A 16,120-nucleotide genomic window follows, 5' to 3' on the forward strand; every position below is an offset into this window, starting at 1 on the left:
GATCAAAGTAAAACTTGGTCCCGGGGGGTTTCACGAGGTGCTGCTTCACATGAACGGTTCAGATTTTGGATCCACATTATGTATGATGGGTTCTCAAAAAAGTTCATATGTAGTACGTACGAACTGGTTCGCAGGTGAGCATTTCCGCGCGCGCGCGTGTGTGTGTGTATATATATATATATATCTAAGAAAGTGGTATTATCTCCAACATATATTTCCAAACGATGCTTCTACAATCAACCAACCTTTAATTCTCAAAATTTAGAAAACATTTTTATGAAACAAAAGATTATTAAGGGGCTCACACAGCTCTCATGCATACAGCTTAACATGGAGTATCTCCTCTTCTAGATTATGTGGGACAACCTCCATGGCCTTTGTCATGGAGAAATTCGTCTTCGGATGTGTGATCATCTCATCATATTCCCCATGAAACAGTGGGACCTCAAAGAATCCGTCATTATCGGTGGTCCCCACCAACTTGTTGGCTTTCCATTCACTGATCAGCTTGTCCACCACGTCTCCGGTCGGTAGGTTCTTGAAGTTGTTATCTGTTAAGCACATCCGGTAACACCCCTGAGGACGCCATGCTGCCCACACGATGATCCCTTTAACGGCTGGATGAGCGTGGGCCTCTCTCAGGATCTGGTCCAGGAATTGTGCCTGTTCATTTGAATGGCCAAGATTGTCAAAGAAATCAAAATCTCTGTGGATATAGAGTTGTGTTTTAATGTAATCTTGGATTGATAAGTGTGAGTGCAGGTAGTGGGCCAACATGAAGTTGAAATCACGGGTTGTATAATGTATTAAAAAGTGGGCGCAAAATGGAACTCTGATCAAGGGTTGTGATTAGGGGTGCACATGGAACCGGTAGAACCGGTAAACCGGACCAAAACCGATCAGACCGCACAGTTTGGTCCAGTTTTGAAGTGCACCGGTTCTGAAAATCAAAGACCTCATTAGTTCGGTTGGGTTCTCAGTTTGGAGTTTTGTAGAACCAAACCAGAATGTGAACCGGACTGTAGAATCGAACCTGGAACCAGACCCCTAGTCAACAAATACTTAAATTTTATTTTAAAAAATAAAAATAAAACTAAACCATTATTCAAATAGATCACAACACTAATAGACATTGGCAGCAAAATCATTTGAAAAGCACCAAAGGGCCGTAAAAACAAACCATGACAAGATTATTCTGTGGAAATTTCCAGCAGAGGAGCCGAGGCTGGATTAAAAAAAAATAATAATAAATAAATAAAATAAATAAAGAAAAATAAAAACCATGCAATCTAGACTGAAATATAAAAAGCCCAGAATTGTAAAACCGAACCAGTTTTTACAGGCCAGTTCCAATTCCGTTCTAGGGTGCAAATGGTCCACTTCTAGGTATAGTTCTCATGGAACCATTGGAAGTGATTCACTTCCGCCTTCACCCCAGAACTGGACCAAACTGAACCATGTGCAACCCTAATTGTGATGCATTAAAAATGTGCCCGACATGGAACTGATCAGATCAAGGGTTGTGATGCATTAGAAAGTGTGCCCCTATGTGGAACTCAGATCAAGGGCTGTGATCACTACAAGAAAGTAGGCCTTTAGCCTCAATTTTTTAGCCTCGGTTCCAAAAAAGGAGGCTAAATATGATTTTTAGCCTCGGTTGTAAAGGAACTAAGGTTAAAAATTCACTTTTTGCCTTGGTTGATGAGAAATTGAGGCCAAAACTCTTCCCTTTTGCCTCGGTTGGTGAGAAACTGAGGCTAAAAGTCAGCCCTTTTGCCTCGGTTGGTGAGCAACTAAGGCCAAAAGTCTGTTCTTTTGCCTCGGTTGTTGAGAACTGAGGCCAAAAGTCTGCCCTTTTGCCTCGGTTGGCGAGCAACTGAGGCCAAAAGACTGCCCTTTTGCCTCGGTTGGTAAGCAACTGAGGCTAAAAGTCTACCCTTTTGCCTCGGTTGTTGAGAACTAAGGCTAAAAGTCTGCCCTTTTGCCTCGGTTGATGAGAAATTGAGACCAAAAGTCTGCCCTTTTGCCTCGGTTGGTGAGAAATCGAAGCCAAAAGTCTGCCTTTTTGCCTCGGTTGGTGAGCAATCGAGATTAAAAGTCTGCCTTTTTGCCTCAGTTGTTAAGAAACTGAGGCTAAAAGTCTGCCCTTTTGCCTCGGTTGGTGAGAAACTGAGGCCAAAAGTCTGCCCTTTTGCCACGGTTATTGAAAACTGAGGCCAAAAGCCTACCTTTTTGCCTCAGTTATTGAAAGCTGAGGCCAAAAGTTTATCCTTTTGTCTCGGTTGGTGAGCAACTGAGGCCAAAAGTCTAACCCTTTTGCCTCGGTTATTGAAAACTGAGGCCAAAAGTCTGCCATTTTGCCTCAACGAGTCTAAAAGTATGTCCAATGTCTACCCTTTTGCCTCGGTTGGTGAGTAACTGAGGCTAAAAGTCTGTCATTTTCACGGTGGGCCACGGTAAGATTTCAAAGGTAAATGATCTTATTATTACTTATCCATGCATTATGGCCCATTGGAATGTTAAATCAGTCTACTATTTTGAGTCCCATTCCAAAATAATATATCATAAGAGATGAATGGTGCGGATACCATGTCATGATATCATAAGAGATGAATGGTGCGGATACCATGTCATGATGGGCCGTACAAAGGTCTCTGGCCGTTTTTGCCTCGGTTATGAAAATTGAGGCCAATATCGCACCGGTCACCTGCCGTTACACTGAGAAAAGAGCAAGGGTACTTTAGACCCTACGTTTTCGTTATTTCTACAACAGCAAGGCACCACCTCTCGCTTAGCATTTCGGGCAAAAGGTCTCTGCGAGTCCACGCAAGTCTCCCAAAACCCTCGTTTCTCTCGATTTTTGCTCGGAAATTGCCGTCTCCTTCTTCACTTCCAACTATTTCGTCGATTGATGGTGAAAGGAGCTTCGGAATTCTCGTTTCTCGGACGTGCAGGTCGGTATTGCTCTTATTCCCGCATTTTCTCGTTAAATCTCGTCGAAGATCGGATGTTCAAGCTCTCAATTTTGTTTTTCTTGATTTGTTTGGAATTTCTTTGTTGTTCTTCTATTTTTTCTCGATCGAGAACCCTAGATCGTCTGGTTTAGAGAGGAATGCAGAGATTTTTTTTTTTTTTTTTTTTGGAATTCTGTCGGATTCCCATAAAGAAGACCTTTGCGATTTCCTTGTTTGCAGATTTTGATTCTTTTAGCATGTTTTCGAGTTTTTTCTAGTTGAAACCCTGGAAACAGAGATTTCACATAGAAATTTCGTCGATTTTTTAAAATGTTAGGAAAATTTTGCTTACTCTTGCTCTTGATTTCTCATTTTCTTTTTTCTTTTAATGATTTTTTTTTTTTTTTTTTTTGCTATTTTGAGTTTCTATTGATTCATGACTTTAGAAGTGGAAATTTTGCGAATTTCTTTGGAAATACTACTCATTGTTCTTATTTTTCATTTTCTTCATTTTGATGATCTTTTCTCTATCCTTTGTATACATTTTTTTCCTATATGAGACCCTAAATTTTCGGACTTGGAGAGAAGAATTTGGTTTCTGATGGCAGTTAGGTTCAGATCTTAGTACTGGAACAAGATCTATTGTTTTTTTTCTCCAAAATTTTGAGTCTCCCTGTTATCTAGATCTGTAGATAAACGGATTAGTGCTTTCCTAAAAACTCTCACATTGTAAAGAGCTCGAAGGATTGAAAAATCTGCTCCAACGCCATCATATCTTTAACTTGGATTATTGTCATTCTAAGCTTTTAGATCAGATCTGTAAAAATTAAAATTAAAAAATTAAAAATTAAAAAATAATAATTTGTTGCTTGCTATGAATGGCTCTACATGCCAACCTGGCACAAATCTAATTATAAGCACAATGTTTTAAGTTACTTGCTATGAATGGCTTTACTAATTATAAGCACAATGTTTTAGCTTTCGTTTTATTTGAAGTTATTATAATTTTTGTTGTAGGCCGATGATAATAATGTTGATGATGATTTATATTGCTATGAACGCCAGGTCAACCAAGGTGCTCGATAGACTAATCAAACTAGGATTTAGAATCACCTCCATTTGTAATTTGGAATCCAATCCAATCCAATATGAGCACCCAAATGAGCCTGGAAGGAAAAAGTCACATGGTATAATTTTAGATTATGCTCTATAAAATGGTGAGTTAGCTGTATGGTGTAGACTCATGTGTATATATACAACTATGCCAAGCATGCAGTTGAAGAGGAAAGTGGATTGGGTAACCCAAACACACCCTAAGCCCTCCATGATGTATGCGTTTTATCCACGATCTCAATCCATTTCACCATCTCATTTTAGTACATGAGAATAAAAATGAAGCATATCAAAGTTCAAGCAGTCTACACAATAAGAAATAGTGGTGATTGAACATCCACCATTAAAAACTTCATAGATGCTGCAAATGTTTTGGATTAAGCTGATATTTATGTTTCCTCTTCATTAGGATAGTGTGACCTTATCAACAGTTGGATGAAAAATAAACATTATTGTTGGTTATTGTGGTGTAGTCCATTTAAGCTAATTAGGATCTGCTTTATTTTTGGAATCATACCCTAAAATGAGCTCCTAAAAACAAATTATATAAAACACCTACATTGCAGTGAACCCCACAACAGTCACCACCCAATCTGCTTCCACCGAAAAATATTCACCACTCTAATAGTGCCCATCCAATATAGAAACCTAGCCCCACAAAATATTTGATCGAATGGTTGGAATCGTTCAACCTTGTGGCCCTTGAGAGGTGGTCCATCAAATGGGTGGTCTTAATCATTGGGTGTTCCTAAGTTGACATTAGACCTTATAGCCCGCCTTTATTTATTTTTTTCTAAATTTTGGCACCTACATGCACCCTCAATGCAATAACGGCACAGTACATTCTCAGCCACAGGAAATATTAATCTGAGAGTGGGAATGAAACCGTATGTCTCTGTTTTTATTTCTCTTTTCTATTTCTCGAGCCTATAAACGCACTGTACTAATCAGATTTCAAATCTTTCTTTGCTTTTTTTTTCGTTCTTTCCACTGGAGCCCACTTGAGAGAGAAATGATACCATGGCTTATGACACAGTATCTTTTTATTAACGTTAGAAGTCTCATATATATAGAATATCCTATTCATACCAAAGATGGAACAAACCATGTTGATCACCTTGTATGCTCCTTATGCTCCTCTTATGGCTGATACTCAACCTCTCTGTTAATGAATTAAGTCGTTCGGTCATCAAGTGTCAGGGGCTTACTCAATATGGTTCTTTTTATGTCTATTTGGTAGGTATCCCAACGGATTGGTGCTGAGTTGTATACAGATCTAATGCCTACAAAGTGAACCCGGTTTCCAATCACTTCCATGTGAGTGCCAGAAATCTGCAATTCTGTTATCTTCCATATCAAAATTAGTGCGTTTTAAATTTGGCTATCATTTAGCTTTGTAATCCTTGGTATAGTATTCCTTTGTCTCCATCGAGGATGCCCTGCAGGTTGCACTACCTATTCTACCATGGTGGAGACTAGTTGCAGTTATATGAGAGATATTAGAAGCCTTTGTCATGAATATATTCCACTGAACTTAATACAGACAAATCAAGGGACAGAAGAGCCTAGGGGATGCCCTACTCATCGAGTGCTAGAGAAATTCTTCTCCTTTATTTTTACTTGCACTGAAATGGAACTTTTTAGATGATTCCAAATTAAAGCAGAGAAGGTATGATACTTAAGCTTTCCAACCCTAGCAGTCCTTGACGATTGGTATCTGAGAACTGATTCCCAATAAAAGCTGGATGCACTCGAAGCATGAATTTCTGCTTTTCATGCTGGTTCATCCTGGAACCAGAGGCTAACAATCGGTAGAAAAGGGAATCGGGGTGGAATGAATGGTTGTGTAGCAGGTTAGGCCAACCTCCGTAGTACCCCATTCTCGAGTCCTAGCGTCCATATGCCAGATTCCGATCCTGGGATCCTACAAGGAGGATTTTTTTTTTTGTATATACATTTAACTCGTAATAAGCATAACCACAAGATTACCCAATTGACAAAGGCAACATCATCATCACATATCCACTAATATAATCATTTGAGTACAATGCTAAAAGGGAAAATACATATATCGAAATCAAAGCTCCAAAATACAACTGCACGCTCCAAGCTCAATGCTGCTGCAACCTAATAACACCTGCACGCATCTATCGTGCATAAGCTTATAGAAAGCTTAGGAGGTGGTGTAAGTGTGTGCACAAGGTAAGTGCCAAGTATTCAATACAATGTCATTATTATAAAAACTGGAAGTACTGGTAATCCATAAATCGTACAATATCGGAATAAGCAAAGATACTAGCAAGATCATGAATTATCTGAGTAAGCAGAAATACTGACAAGAGCAGGAATTATCAGAGTAAACAGAAATACTCACAAGATCATAGATCATACGATAACAGAGTAAGCGGAAATACGAGCAAGTCCATGAGCCAATCAATATCAGAATACGCAATATATAACAGCTATGCAAACGAAGAGTCATAAAGAGCCAAATATCAAATGCCGAGAATGCAATGGGGTATATAATTCCTTATTTGTTCACAAATACGTCATCCATATCTAGACCATATAAATGCAGAAGCACAGTAGCCATATGCCGCGGATGTAATGCAATATGCGGTGCGAATGGAATGACCATGTTGGAGTGTGAAGTCGGGATGGTAGTGCGTAGTATCACATGCTATGGGGTCTATCACAAGGGACTTCTATCCAAACCAGTCCCATACCTAAATTTGGATAGTCAGATTCAATGTGGTAAACTCCTGATCTCAGGTTAGTCGCGCGCCCCAACCGAAATCCTGGCCATTGCGAAGGCACACGTAACAACTAGTTGCATACCACCAACCCGAGTAGATAGTGAATGAATGAATGCATGAATGAGTATGCAACTCCTGCTCACTAAATCCACATATCAGTACGGTTCATCTCTGGAATCATCACCGGGGTTTAGTACACTCCAAATGGCACTGCCGCTCTCCCAGCCGCACAGTCCAAGTGAGCGTAAGAAACCTCACTATCCGCCTGGCCAATAGTCTGTCAATACCTATCCGGCATGTCGATAGCGGACCCATTCACGAGCTGGTCAAACTCAGCCTAGTATTGCCCCCTACCCTCGGGCGGGTAAGGCCACACCCCCTCCCAACCGACCACGACACAGTGGGAGACGCGGCCTCCTGGTATTCGGCACTCGGGCGCTCATGTATCCACTCGGTCTCGACGTTGGGGCGTCTCCTGGCCACGGAGGTTTAGGGATTTTCACCCAGGGACATCTATGGCGCCCGTATGCTAGAACAAAATATTTCCGGTGTCCCATTTGGCCATCCACGATATGCCTGTGGAGGCTACGGCCCTGATGTCGCTAGGGCGTACAGTAATCATAATGCAAGATGCATGAGTCATATAATCCAATCATACATCACTCCTGCGCATATCGTACGCTCATGTGAGATAACCTCCGCCTATCAGGGAGTCTCATAACAACATGCTCAATGACATATGCAATGATCAACCACATCTCATAACAAACATGCAGATGATGCGTATGGGCATGTATCATGATGCTATGCTGTCACATACTCATAATTGGTATCAACAACCGGCATCAACAATCGACCTCGACAATGTGGACATTTAACCAACATTGCCCCCAAAGAATGGCCCTCATGGATCCTAACATATAGTGAACCCATGACCTCACACAAGGGCTAAATATAGAACACCATAGGTCTTACTCAAGAGCTTAATACATATCACGATAGGCCTCTCACATGGGCCTCATATACATCACAATGGCTCCATAGCCTAGCCCTCAAACACACCACAATGGGCTTTGTACAATCATAATGGGCTGCGCCACATGGGGCTAATACGCATCACATGGGCTACATATACATCACAATGGGCCACGTCCATGGGCCTTTATACATCATAGTGGACCTCAACCTACGGGCAGAATATACATCACAATCGAAATCCACAATCGGCCACGATGATTGGCCTTGGTTGATAATCAGCCAATCGACCACAACAATCATAATCGGTAGTCGATAACCAGAATCGGCAAATCAGTCACGTCAATCAGAATCGGTCAATAATCAGCCTCATTGATTGGTCGAACATGGCCTATGGGAAGGTCACAATATGAACATTCAACCATCATCGCCCGTCAAAGTGGACATTTAACCAACATTGCTCCCAAGTAGTGGCCCATGTAAAGTCAAACATAAGGTGGGCCCAAATATCCGACAGGTGGCCTCAAATAGTCATCACAGGTGGGCCTTGCACGCGCAGCACGTGGGCCTACGCATCACCGTGGGTCGATACATTGGGCCGCTCCATTAGCCTAATATGCACATCACGGTGGGTGGCATCATTGGGCCGCATCAATGAGCCAGAAATACATCTCAATGGGCTTCATCACATGAGTAGGAATATTTCACAATGGCCTCACTAAATGGATCGGAAACACATCTCAATGGGCCACAACGTATGGGCCGAGTATATATCACAATGGGCCACGACCCATGGGCCGCTACCTGTGGGCCTCAAATACAAGTGGGCCACATTAATGGGGCCCATATATAAACCTCAGGTGGGCCCTGCTCATGGGCTTCAAATACATAATATGTGGGCCCTACCCATGGGTCTTATACGCTTCAAATGGGTCACGCGTCATGGGCCCAATACATGTCACAATAGGCCTTGCATCAATGGGCCGCACTAATGGGCCTCGTACACATCAAGTGGGTTGTATCAAATAGGCAGCACTAATGGGCCTCGACCCTTGAGCCCTGATATATATCATAATGGGGTGCCTACCCTGGATGGCGTGGATAAAAATACATCAAAGTGGGCCTGACAAATGGGCCACAACATACATCAAAGTAGACCTCATAACATGGTCATACATACATCAAATGGGTCACACCAATGGGCCCCATATATATCAAATGGGCCACACTCAAATATAAGTGGTGATAATGATTTTCACTACTAAAATTTTCAAGGCCCGCCATAACATTTATTTCCCATCTAATCTAATCATAAGGTCTCAAGATTTCAAAGATAGCCGTTCAATCCTCACCATGCACTATGGTCCACTTGATAAATAAATCTGTATTATTTTCATCCTAAACCTTAAAATCATTTTTCCAAAAATGGTTGGACGGTTGGATGAAACACATGCATCGTGGTGCGTCCCATTGGGATGGAAGGCATAGATAAGTCACATATCCCGCTATGGAGGTCCACAATTGTGGACACAACACATGCATAAATGGGTCTTAAGTAAGACCCACCAAAATGTTTATTTTCCACCCATCCTAGGGCCCAACATACTGTCCATCCAAACTGGGGCTAACATGATGTTTATTTTCCATCCAAACTAATCTGGTGATAGGGTCACATGGGCCTAGGGCCCGCTGTAATATTTATTTGCATTCAACCTGGGCCACTGTAATATTTATTTGCATCCAACCTGTTAATAAGGTCATATAGACCTGGGGCCCACTACAATATTTATTTATTTATTTATTTATTATTATTATTATTATTATTATTTTAACCTGTTGATAGGGTCACACGATATTGGACCCACTACAACATTTACTTGCATCCAATCTATTGATAAAGTCACATGGGCCAAGGGCCCACCGCAATGTTTACTTGCCATACAACCTCTTTATAAAGTCACGTGGACTAAGCCACTGTAATATTTATTTGTCCACCAAACTTTTGGTACGATTATGTGATCTTGGGGTCCACCATGATGTAGTTCACAAATCCAACCCATTCATTGTGTGTGTCCCACCAATTTAAGGGTCCAAACAGAGTTTCAGGTGGATCCAAGCTGCATGTGGACCCCAACAGTTGATTCCATGTGGCTTGACATACCACCGCATGAAAGATGATGGTGTGGGCCATACGAGAACGTTTTATAACTGATTTTTAGAACCAACGTATCAAATAAAGGGACCTATCAAATGAATGGCGTGGATGTAGAACATACATCATGGTAGGGTCCACCATTGGGGCCAATGGGATCCTCCTTACTTAACGTTGGACGTCCAGAGAGTCTGGACGTCAATGTACATGCATGCATATTTTTTTTTTATTTTTTTTTTTTAATCCTAGGTGGGACCCACATTAACCAGATCTACTCCGTCCATTATATCTGTCCCATAAAGTTAGGGGTCCAAACCAAGTTTCAATCACATCCAAAACTCAGGTAGGCCCCACCAAATGATTCTATATGTTTAGGCATGTTTTCATATGATTTTAGATGGTGTGTCCCGCCTGAGTCTCTTATAAGGCTGATTCTTGGAATGGACATATATTTTGTAGGGACCCATCAAATGCACGGAGTTGATGGTCGACACGCATCACAGTGGGGCCCACAGCTGGAGCCGTGAGGCCCAGCTCGCTGGCCGTCCGCCAGCCGCAGGCAGCGTCTGCTGCGTTCTGACAGCAGCAGCGCTGCTTCTGCATGCAAATTTTTTTTTTTTTTTATTTTTCTACGGTTTTTAGTAGGTGGGGCCCACCTAAGATAAATTCAATCCAGCCATTGAATTTTATAGCTCGAGACAGACTCATTGAGTCTAATATGCAGTGTGTTGTGGTGGGTAAAAGCATCAAGGCGAGTTTTAACGGTTAACCTCACTATTCCCTATGGTATGGCCCGCTCGATTATCGGATTGACTCCATTTTCTGGTTCAACGCCTAAAATGATCTGGGAAGTGGGGTTGACGGTGTGGATTAGACCGATACATCAAGGTGGGGCCTGCATAGGCAACCCTTCCCAAAAGCCTTAAAATCTCCTCTCTTTTTTTTTTTTTACGCTGTGTGAAGCACGTCCAGCGTCCGTGGATGACGCTGGACGGACGAAGTGAATATGAAAGTTCTTTAAGGTGGGTCCCACGTTGACGTGGCCCACCTTACAGGATCAACTTGATATTTGTGGTTTTTCCATCACCCACAAGATAGGGCCCACATAGCTTGGACGACCATGGGGTCCATCTGATGGACAAATATATATCACATCTTATTGAGTGGGCCACAAAATAAAGGAAGAAGAGAGAGAGAGAGAGAGAGAGAGAGGGAAGGAGAATCACCCACTTTACTCTTTTTCTTCTTCCCATATACTCCAATGCTTCTATGAAGCTCTTTCAACGGTGAAGATGACAATCTAGAGGTTGGATTGGTGGGGATCTAAGGTAGATGGTGGTTGGATTTTTTTTGGGATGGTTGGACGTCCATGGCTTTTGCAATGGAGAGTGAGGAAGAAAGTGGGAGGGAGAGAGATAGGAGAGAGAGAGAGAGAGAGAGGTGATGGTTTATAGGTAATTAATGAGTTGACTTATGGGGAAAAGGGAATGGGTGGTTATTTATGAGTTATGGCTAAGGTAGGGTAGGGTGACATCATAATAATTATGTTTCTAGGAAAGTACAACCAAAGGGATAGGTAGGTCCCGCGATCAAGCGATCAAAGGCTGAGATAATGCACGGGCCGGATCTCATAATCTGAGCGTCGCATTGACGCACGAGACGCGTCGTCGGAACCGCAGCAACGGCGCGGTCGCAATGACATAGGTCTCAGCTTGAGTCAGTTCGGGTTTATAGGATGTGACTCAAGAGCGTGCGCAAATGCTACCTACGGGTCATTAAAATTCGACTAGGAGGACCGTGAAAATTTACGGAACAGTACGGGCGAGAATACGGGTCTTACACTAACAATCGGTAGAAAAGGGAATAGGGGTGGAATGAATGGTTGTGTAGCAGGTTAGGCCCAGTTGCTCCTCTGGTTTCCATTTTAATGTCCTGAAATACTAAATGAGAAGGGAGAATGTTACATATTAACTAGGAACTGTGGTGAATGTCGCATATAAAAAGATTCATGAGATTGTTTGGACTACGGAAGTTCAATGATTCTTACCTTCAAAATGGGAGAAGAATGATTGGTGGGAAATTCATATTCTTAGAGGCATAAGAAGTCAATGTAGTGCCGACTTATACATTGCCAATGAAGAATCTTTTTGTACCATTTCTTTGCTAGAAGGCTGTTTGAAGTATTCCATAGTGTGCATGCATGTGTTGGCATGCAGAAAATAGGACACGATGATATGATATGATGATTATTTTGATAGAATATGAGTTGCTTTAACTTTTCTGAGTAATAGTTATAGAAGGGATTTTCACTCCTGATTGTGATTGGTGCATATTCAACTATTTCATTAAATTCAATTCCATCTGATTTGCCTCATTAGTTTCTTTCAGAAGATGCTGTTGGCGATGGTTCTTGTTAGTCATTCCTAGTGCTGGTATGTTGGCGATGGGACTTACTAGCAAAATTTCTGTTCACGAGCACCTTTTTTTTTTCTTCATCATACACTGCATACCATTGTTCTGCTAGAACATGACACGGGCCCTGAACTTTACAAGTTATTTTCCTTCTTGCAAGTAGAAGTCTTCATCTTTTACTTGTTTGGAATTGTAGCTACACTGACCTTGGCGCTTTAATGTATGATATACTGGAGTTGTTATATTTGAGTCCATTCTTCAGGACATGTTTGAGGACAAAAGGAGCATTCTAGAACCAGCAGGTGTGCTTGCCCTAGCTGGAGCAGAAGCCTACTGCAAGTACTATGGTCGGAAGGGTGAAAATGTTGTAGCAATAACCAGTGGAGCCAACATGAACTTTGATAGGCTGAGGTTGGTGACTGAACTTGCTGATGTTGGTAGGCAACGAGAGGCTGTACTAGCTACTTTTATGCCGGAGGATAAAGGGAGCTTTAAAAGATTCTGTGAACTGGTATGCTACAAAAGTCATTGCATCAACCTTTCATGCCACAGCTGCTGTGTTTCATCCTTGTTGAACCAAATCTCATATGTTATATGGCAGGTTGGTCCAATAAATATCACCGAATTTAAATACAGATATGATGCCAGAAAAAACGAAGCTCTTGTTTTATACAGGTTAGTAGCAATATGATTTTATTCAGTCGTTGACCTACTGAGTGGCTTTCCCCAAATTTCTTTATGCAAGGAAAACAATGGTATCTTTTCCCCAAATTTGGTTTCCACCAAGAGAATGTTCTACAGTACATTGATCTCTTCAATGATATTCTTAATGATATTCTTAATGATCTCTTCAATGATATCCTGGAACATGAGAACTTCCATTAGTAGCATTTTCTGGTTGCCTGTCATTTGAGAGAATCTTATATTCTAATTTGTTGGGTTTCCATGTGGTCTAGTTTGATGATTTCTTGGATTTACTTGCAGAGTAACCCAATTGCAAGATGGCACATTTGCCAAGGTTCAATCAACAGTATTTCTTTCTCGACAGATGGAACATATTTGGCCACTGTTGGAAGAGATGGTAATGCTAACCTTTCGACTTCTTAGTTGTGTTCTTTTTCATGTTTACTTCATGTTGATGTCAGGACCTAGATACCTGAGATCCGCTGCCGCATGCAGGTTACCTGAGAGTATTTGACTACTCTAAAGAACAGTTAATTTGTGGCGGAAAAAGCTATTACGGTGCTTTATTGTGTTGTGCCTGGAGGTGACTTCTACTTTTCTTTCTTTTTCTTTTTCCTTTTTTTTTTCCCTGGTTCTCCATGTTATTCAACATGTTGTATGTGTTTGCTCATTGTATAATTTATATGGGTCCCTGCAAGTTCTTTTTTCTGAACAACTAATAAAACCTTTTTAAAACAGAATTTAATAATTAATCTTAATAATGTACTGTTTCTCAGCTCTGATGGAAAATACATTTTGACTGGTGGTGAAGATGATCTAGTACAAGTTTGGAGTATGGAAGATCGGAAGGTTGTAGCATGGGGCGAGGGACACAACTCATGGGTAATTCTTTTTCCTATTAAATATTCAGTGTTGCACTTGTTTTACTTGTATATTCATGACTAGCGAATATTTAATTTTTTTATTTTTTATTTGCTGACCGGCAGGTTAGTGGAGTTGCTTTTGACTCATATTGGTCATCGCCAACTTCAGATGTCACAGGAGAAAATGTCATGTACCATTTCAGTTCTGTTGGTCAGGTATAGAAAGCTTCTAACTTACAAATTATCCATAGTATCTAATGTATCAACATCAATAAAGTTTCTTATTGAATAAAATGTGTATGGTTTACTTTTCACGCATTTGACTATTGAATGCATGGTCAAGTTTGGAATGTTTAAACTTTACTCAAATTGGAAATAAATGTTCAAATGCAACCGACCAATTCTGCGGCTGAGGAGATGGAAGACGGGTTATGCTACTCGACTAAGAGAAAAAAGCATCTTTTGTTCAACTTGTCAATGGTACAGGTGGAACCACCTTTCAGTAGCCTAATCCTTCGATCTCATGGTTCATGGGTTGGGCTGTGCCCTAATATCTTTGTTATCTGAATACCACCTTATGAAAATGGACCAGTCTTCCTGGTAGCATCAATATAATTGATAATATTGGTGATATTATCAGTTGTTATTTATCTGTGCCGTTGGGTTAGAGTATTGAATATCAAGTGTAAAACTAGATTTAACAGTATCAATGATATTCTTAATGACATCACACTATTTCATGATAGAAACATCCGGCTGTAATTCCACTCTGTCGGTCTGTTTTTCACTGTTTTTACAATACACGAAGCGGTTGTCGAGGTCGAGCTCGCATCTGGAATTTGGAGCGTCTGATGGAATCGAAGACGAATACTCTGACGAATTTACAGTCAGATCTTCAATTTCCATAAAATTTCTTAATTTTTTTAGTTGTTGTAACTCCCACATTTCGGCTTTGTTTTTATCAATTTCTTTCATTTTCCATTCCTGTTATTTTAGTAAACCAGAATGTATCAGTACTTAAATATAGCTGTTAAACTCAAATCAGGTTAAAGTCTCAGTTACTATCAATTGACAAATGGCAGATTGAATGTTTCATTGGATTTTCTTGTCATAATGGCAGTTGCCGAAATGTAATTTGAATGCATTTTGCCTAATGAATATTTTCTTACCTAAATAGGTAGGTTCGATGTCATACGACACAATTTAATTGCGGTTGGGTGTTCTGTTGGCATTCACCTAAATGTTACTTTCTATGATATTTCTATGTTTGTGCAAAATGCAGTTAGTCGATTGGTATGATGGCTACATATTTCTGTGCATAATCTGTATGTTACTATTTATAGGTAGCAATGGCTTAGAAAAGATTAATTCATGATCTTTCTTGTACCAGAAGGGCAGGGACTGGCACTACTGCAGATATGATCGGGCAGTTTAGAAAATCGCTACGTTAGGAAGGAAGATTTATTAATATTTTCTCGTCAACATCATTTTAGCATGACTAAACAATTGTCTTGGAAATTTTGTTAATACTTCGAACACTGATTGTAAGTTTGGCACCTTTTTTGTTTAATTATATTATGAATTTATATTGGAAACCTGAGAATTAAACGATGGTATTGGTGGTGAGTGTAGAAACATGAGTCGCAATCAACTTCAGGGCGAATTGGGTGGCCAATTTGGTGGACAACTAACTGGTCTCTCGACATTGTGAGTTAGTTCTCTCTTCTCATTAAAATAGCAACAATTCTTAGCCGTTTTAGCATCATGGGAAAATGTTTTCTCATTAATCTATTGTTGACAATGGGTGAAATTGCTTTTGTTGAGTTTCCTTATTCAGATACACTATAGAAGCCCTGGAGATGCTGTTGTTGCCCATGGCAAAAGATGGTACTGAGGCTCTTGGCTCAATGGGAAATGACGCTCCTTTGGCTGTGATGTCCAACAGAGAGAAACGTACATTTGAGTATTTCAAGCAGATGTTTGCTCAGGCTACAAACCCACCGATTGATCCGATTCAAGAGAAAATAGTCATGTGGAAGGGGACCTTGCTGAAACAGTTCATGTGGAAGGCTATGTGGCAGTTTGCGTGTTTTGAAAACTTTAAACAAACCATTAATTGTTTTGTTGATTGTTGTCTTGATGGATGTTAAATGGGGGAAACATGTACAGGTTCAATCATTGGTTGATTATAATAAGCTTTTGTTGATAGAA

General features: G+C 40.7%; 2 protein-coding genes across 2 annotated transcripts in view; one reads left to right on the top strand and one right to left on the bottom strand.

The window, feature by feature from the left end:
- Positions 1 to 312: 312 nt before the first annotated feature.
- LOC131218059 (endo-1,4-beta-xylanase 5-like) overlaps positions 313 to 16,120 on the bottom strand; it is a 32,410-nt gene continuing 16,602 nt past the window's right edge. The window contains exon 9 of the mRNA XM_058212744.1: positions 313 to 663. Within this exon, the coding sequence (XP_058068727.1) occupies positions 313 to 663 (351 nt within the window). The remainder of the gene's footprint in view (positions 664 to 16,120) is intronic.
- On the top strand, positions 13,264 to 14,221 carry LOC131218948 (uncharacterized). Its single transcript, XM_058213860.1, has 4 exons — positions 13,264 to 13,443; positions 13,542 to 13,629; positions 13,823 to 13,928; positions 14,033 to 14,221. Exons 1-4 carry the CDS (start codon positions 13,308 to 13,310, stop codon positions 14,129 to 14,131), a joined length of 429 nt encoding a protein of 142 aa, XP_058069843.1. The 5' UTR covers positions 13,264 to 13,307; the 3' UTR covers positions 14,132 to 14,221.

This window comes from Magnolia sinica, chromosome 11 (assembly GCF_029962835.1).
Source record: "Magnolia sinica isolate HGM2019 chromosome 11, MsV1, whole genome shotgun sequence".
NCBI lineage: Eukaryota > Viridiplantae > Streptophyta > Magnoliopsida > Magnoliales > Magnoliaceae > Magnolia > Magnolia sinica.

Bases quoted from the DNA above. Each gene is read 5' to 3' on its own strand.
- LOC131218948 (XM_058213860.1), top strand. From the start codon at position 13,308: ATGTGGTCTAGTTTGATGATTTCTTGGATTTACTTGCAGAGTAACCCA. The intron at 13,630-13,822 runs GTGACTTCTACT...ACTGTTTCTCAG, and splicing joins TTATTGTGTTGTGCCTGGAG to CTCTGATGGAAAATACATTT. The intron at 13,929-14,032 runs GTAATTCTTTTT...GCTGACCGGCAG, and splicing joins GCGAGGGACACAACTCATGG to GTTAGTGGAGTTGCTTTTGA.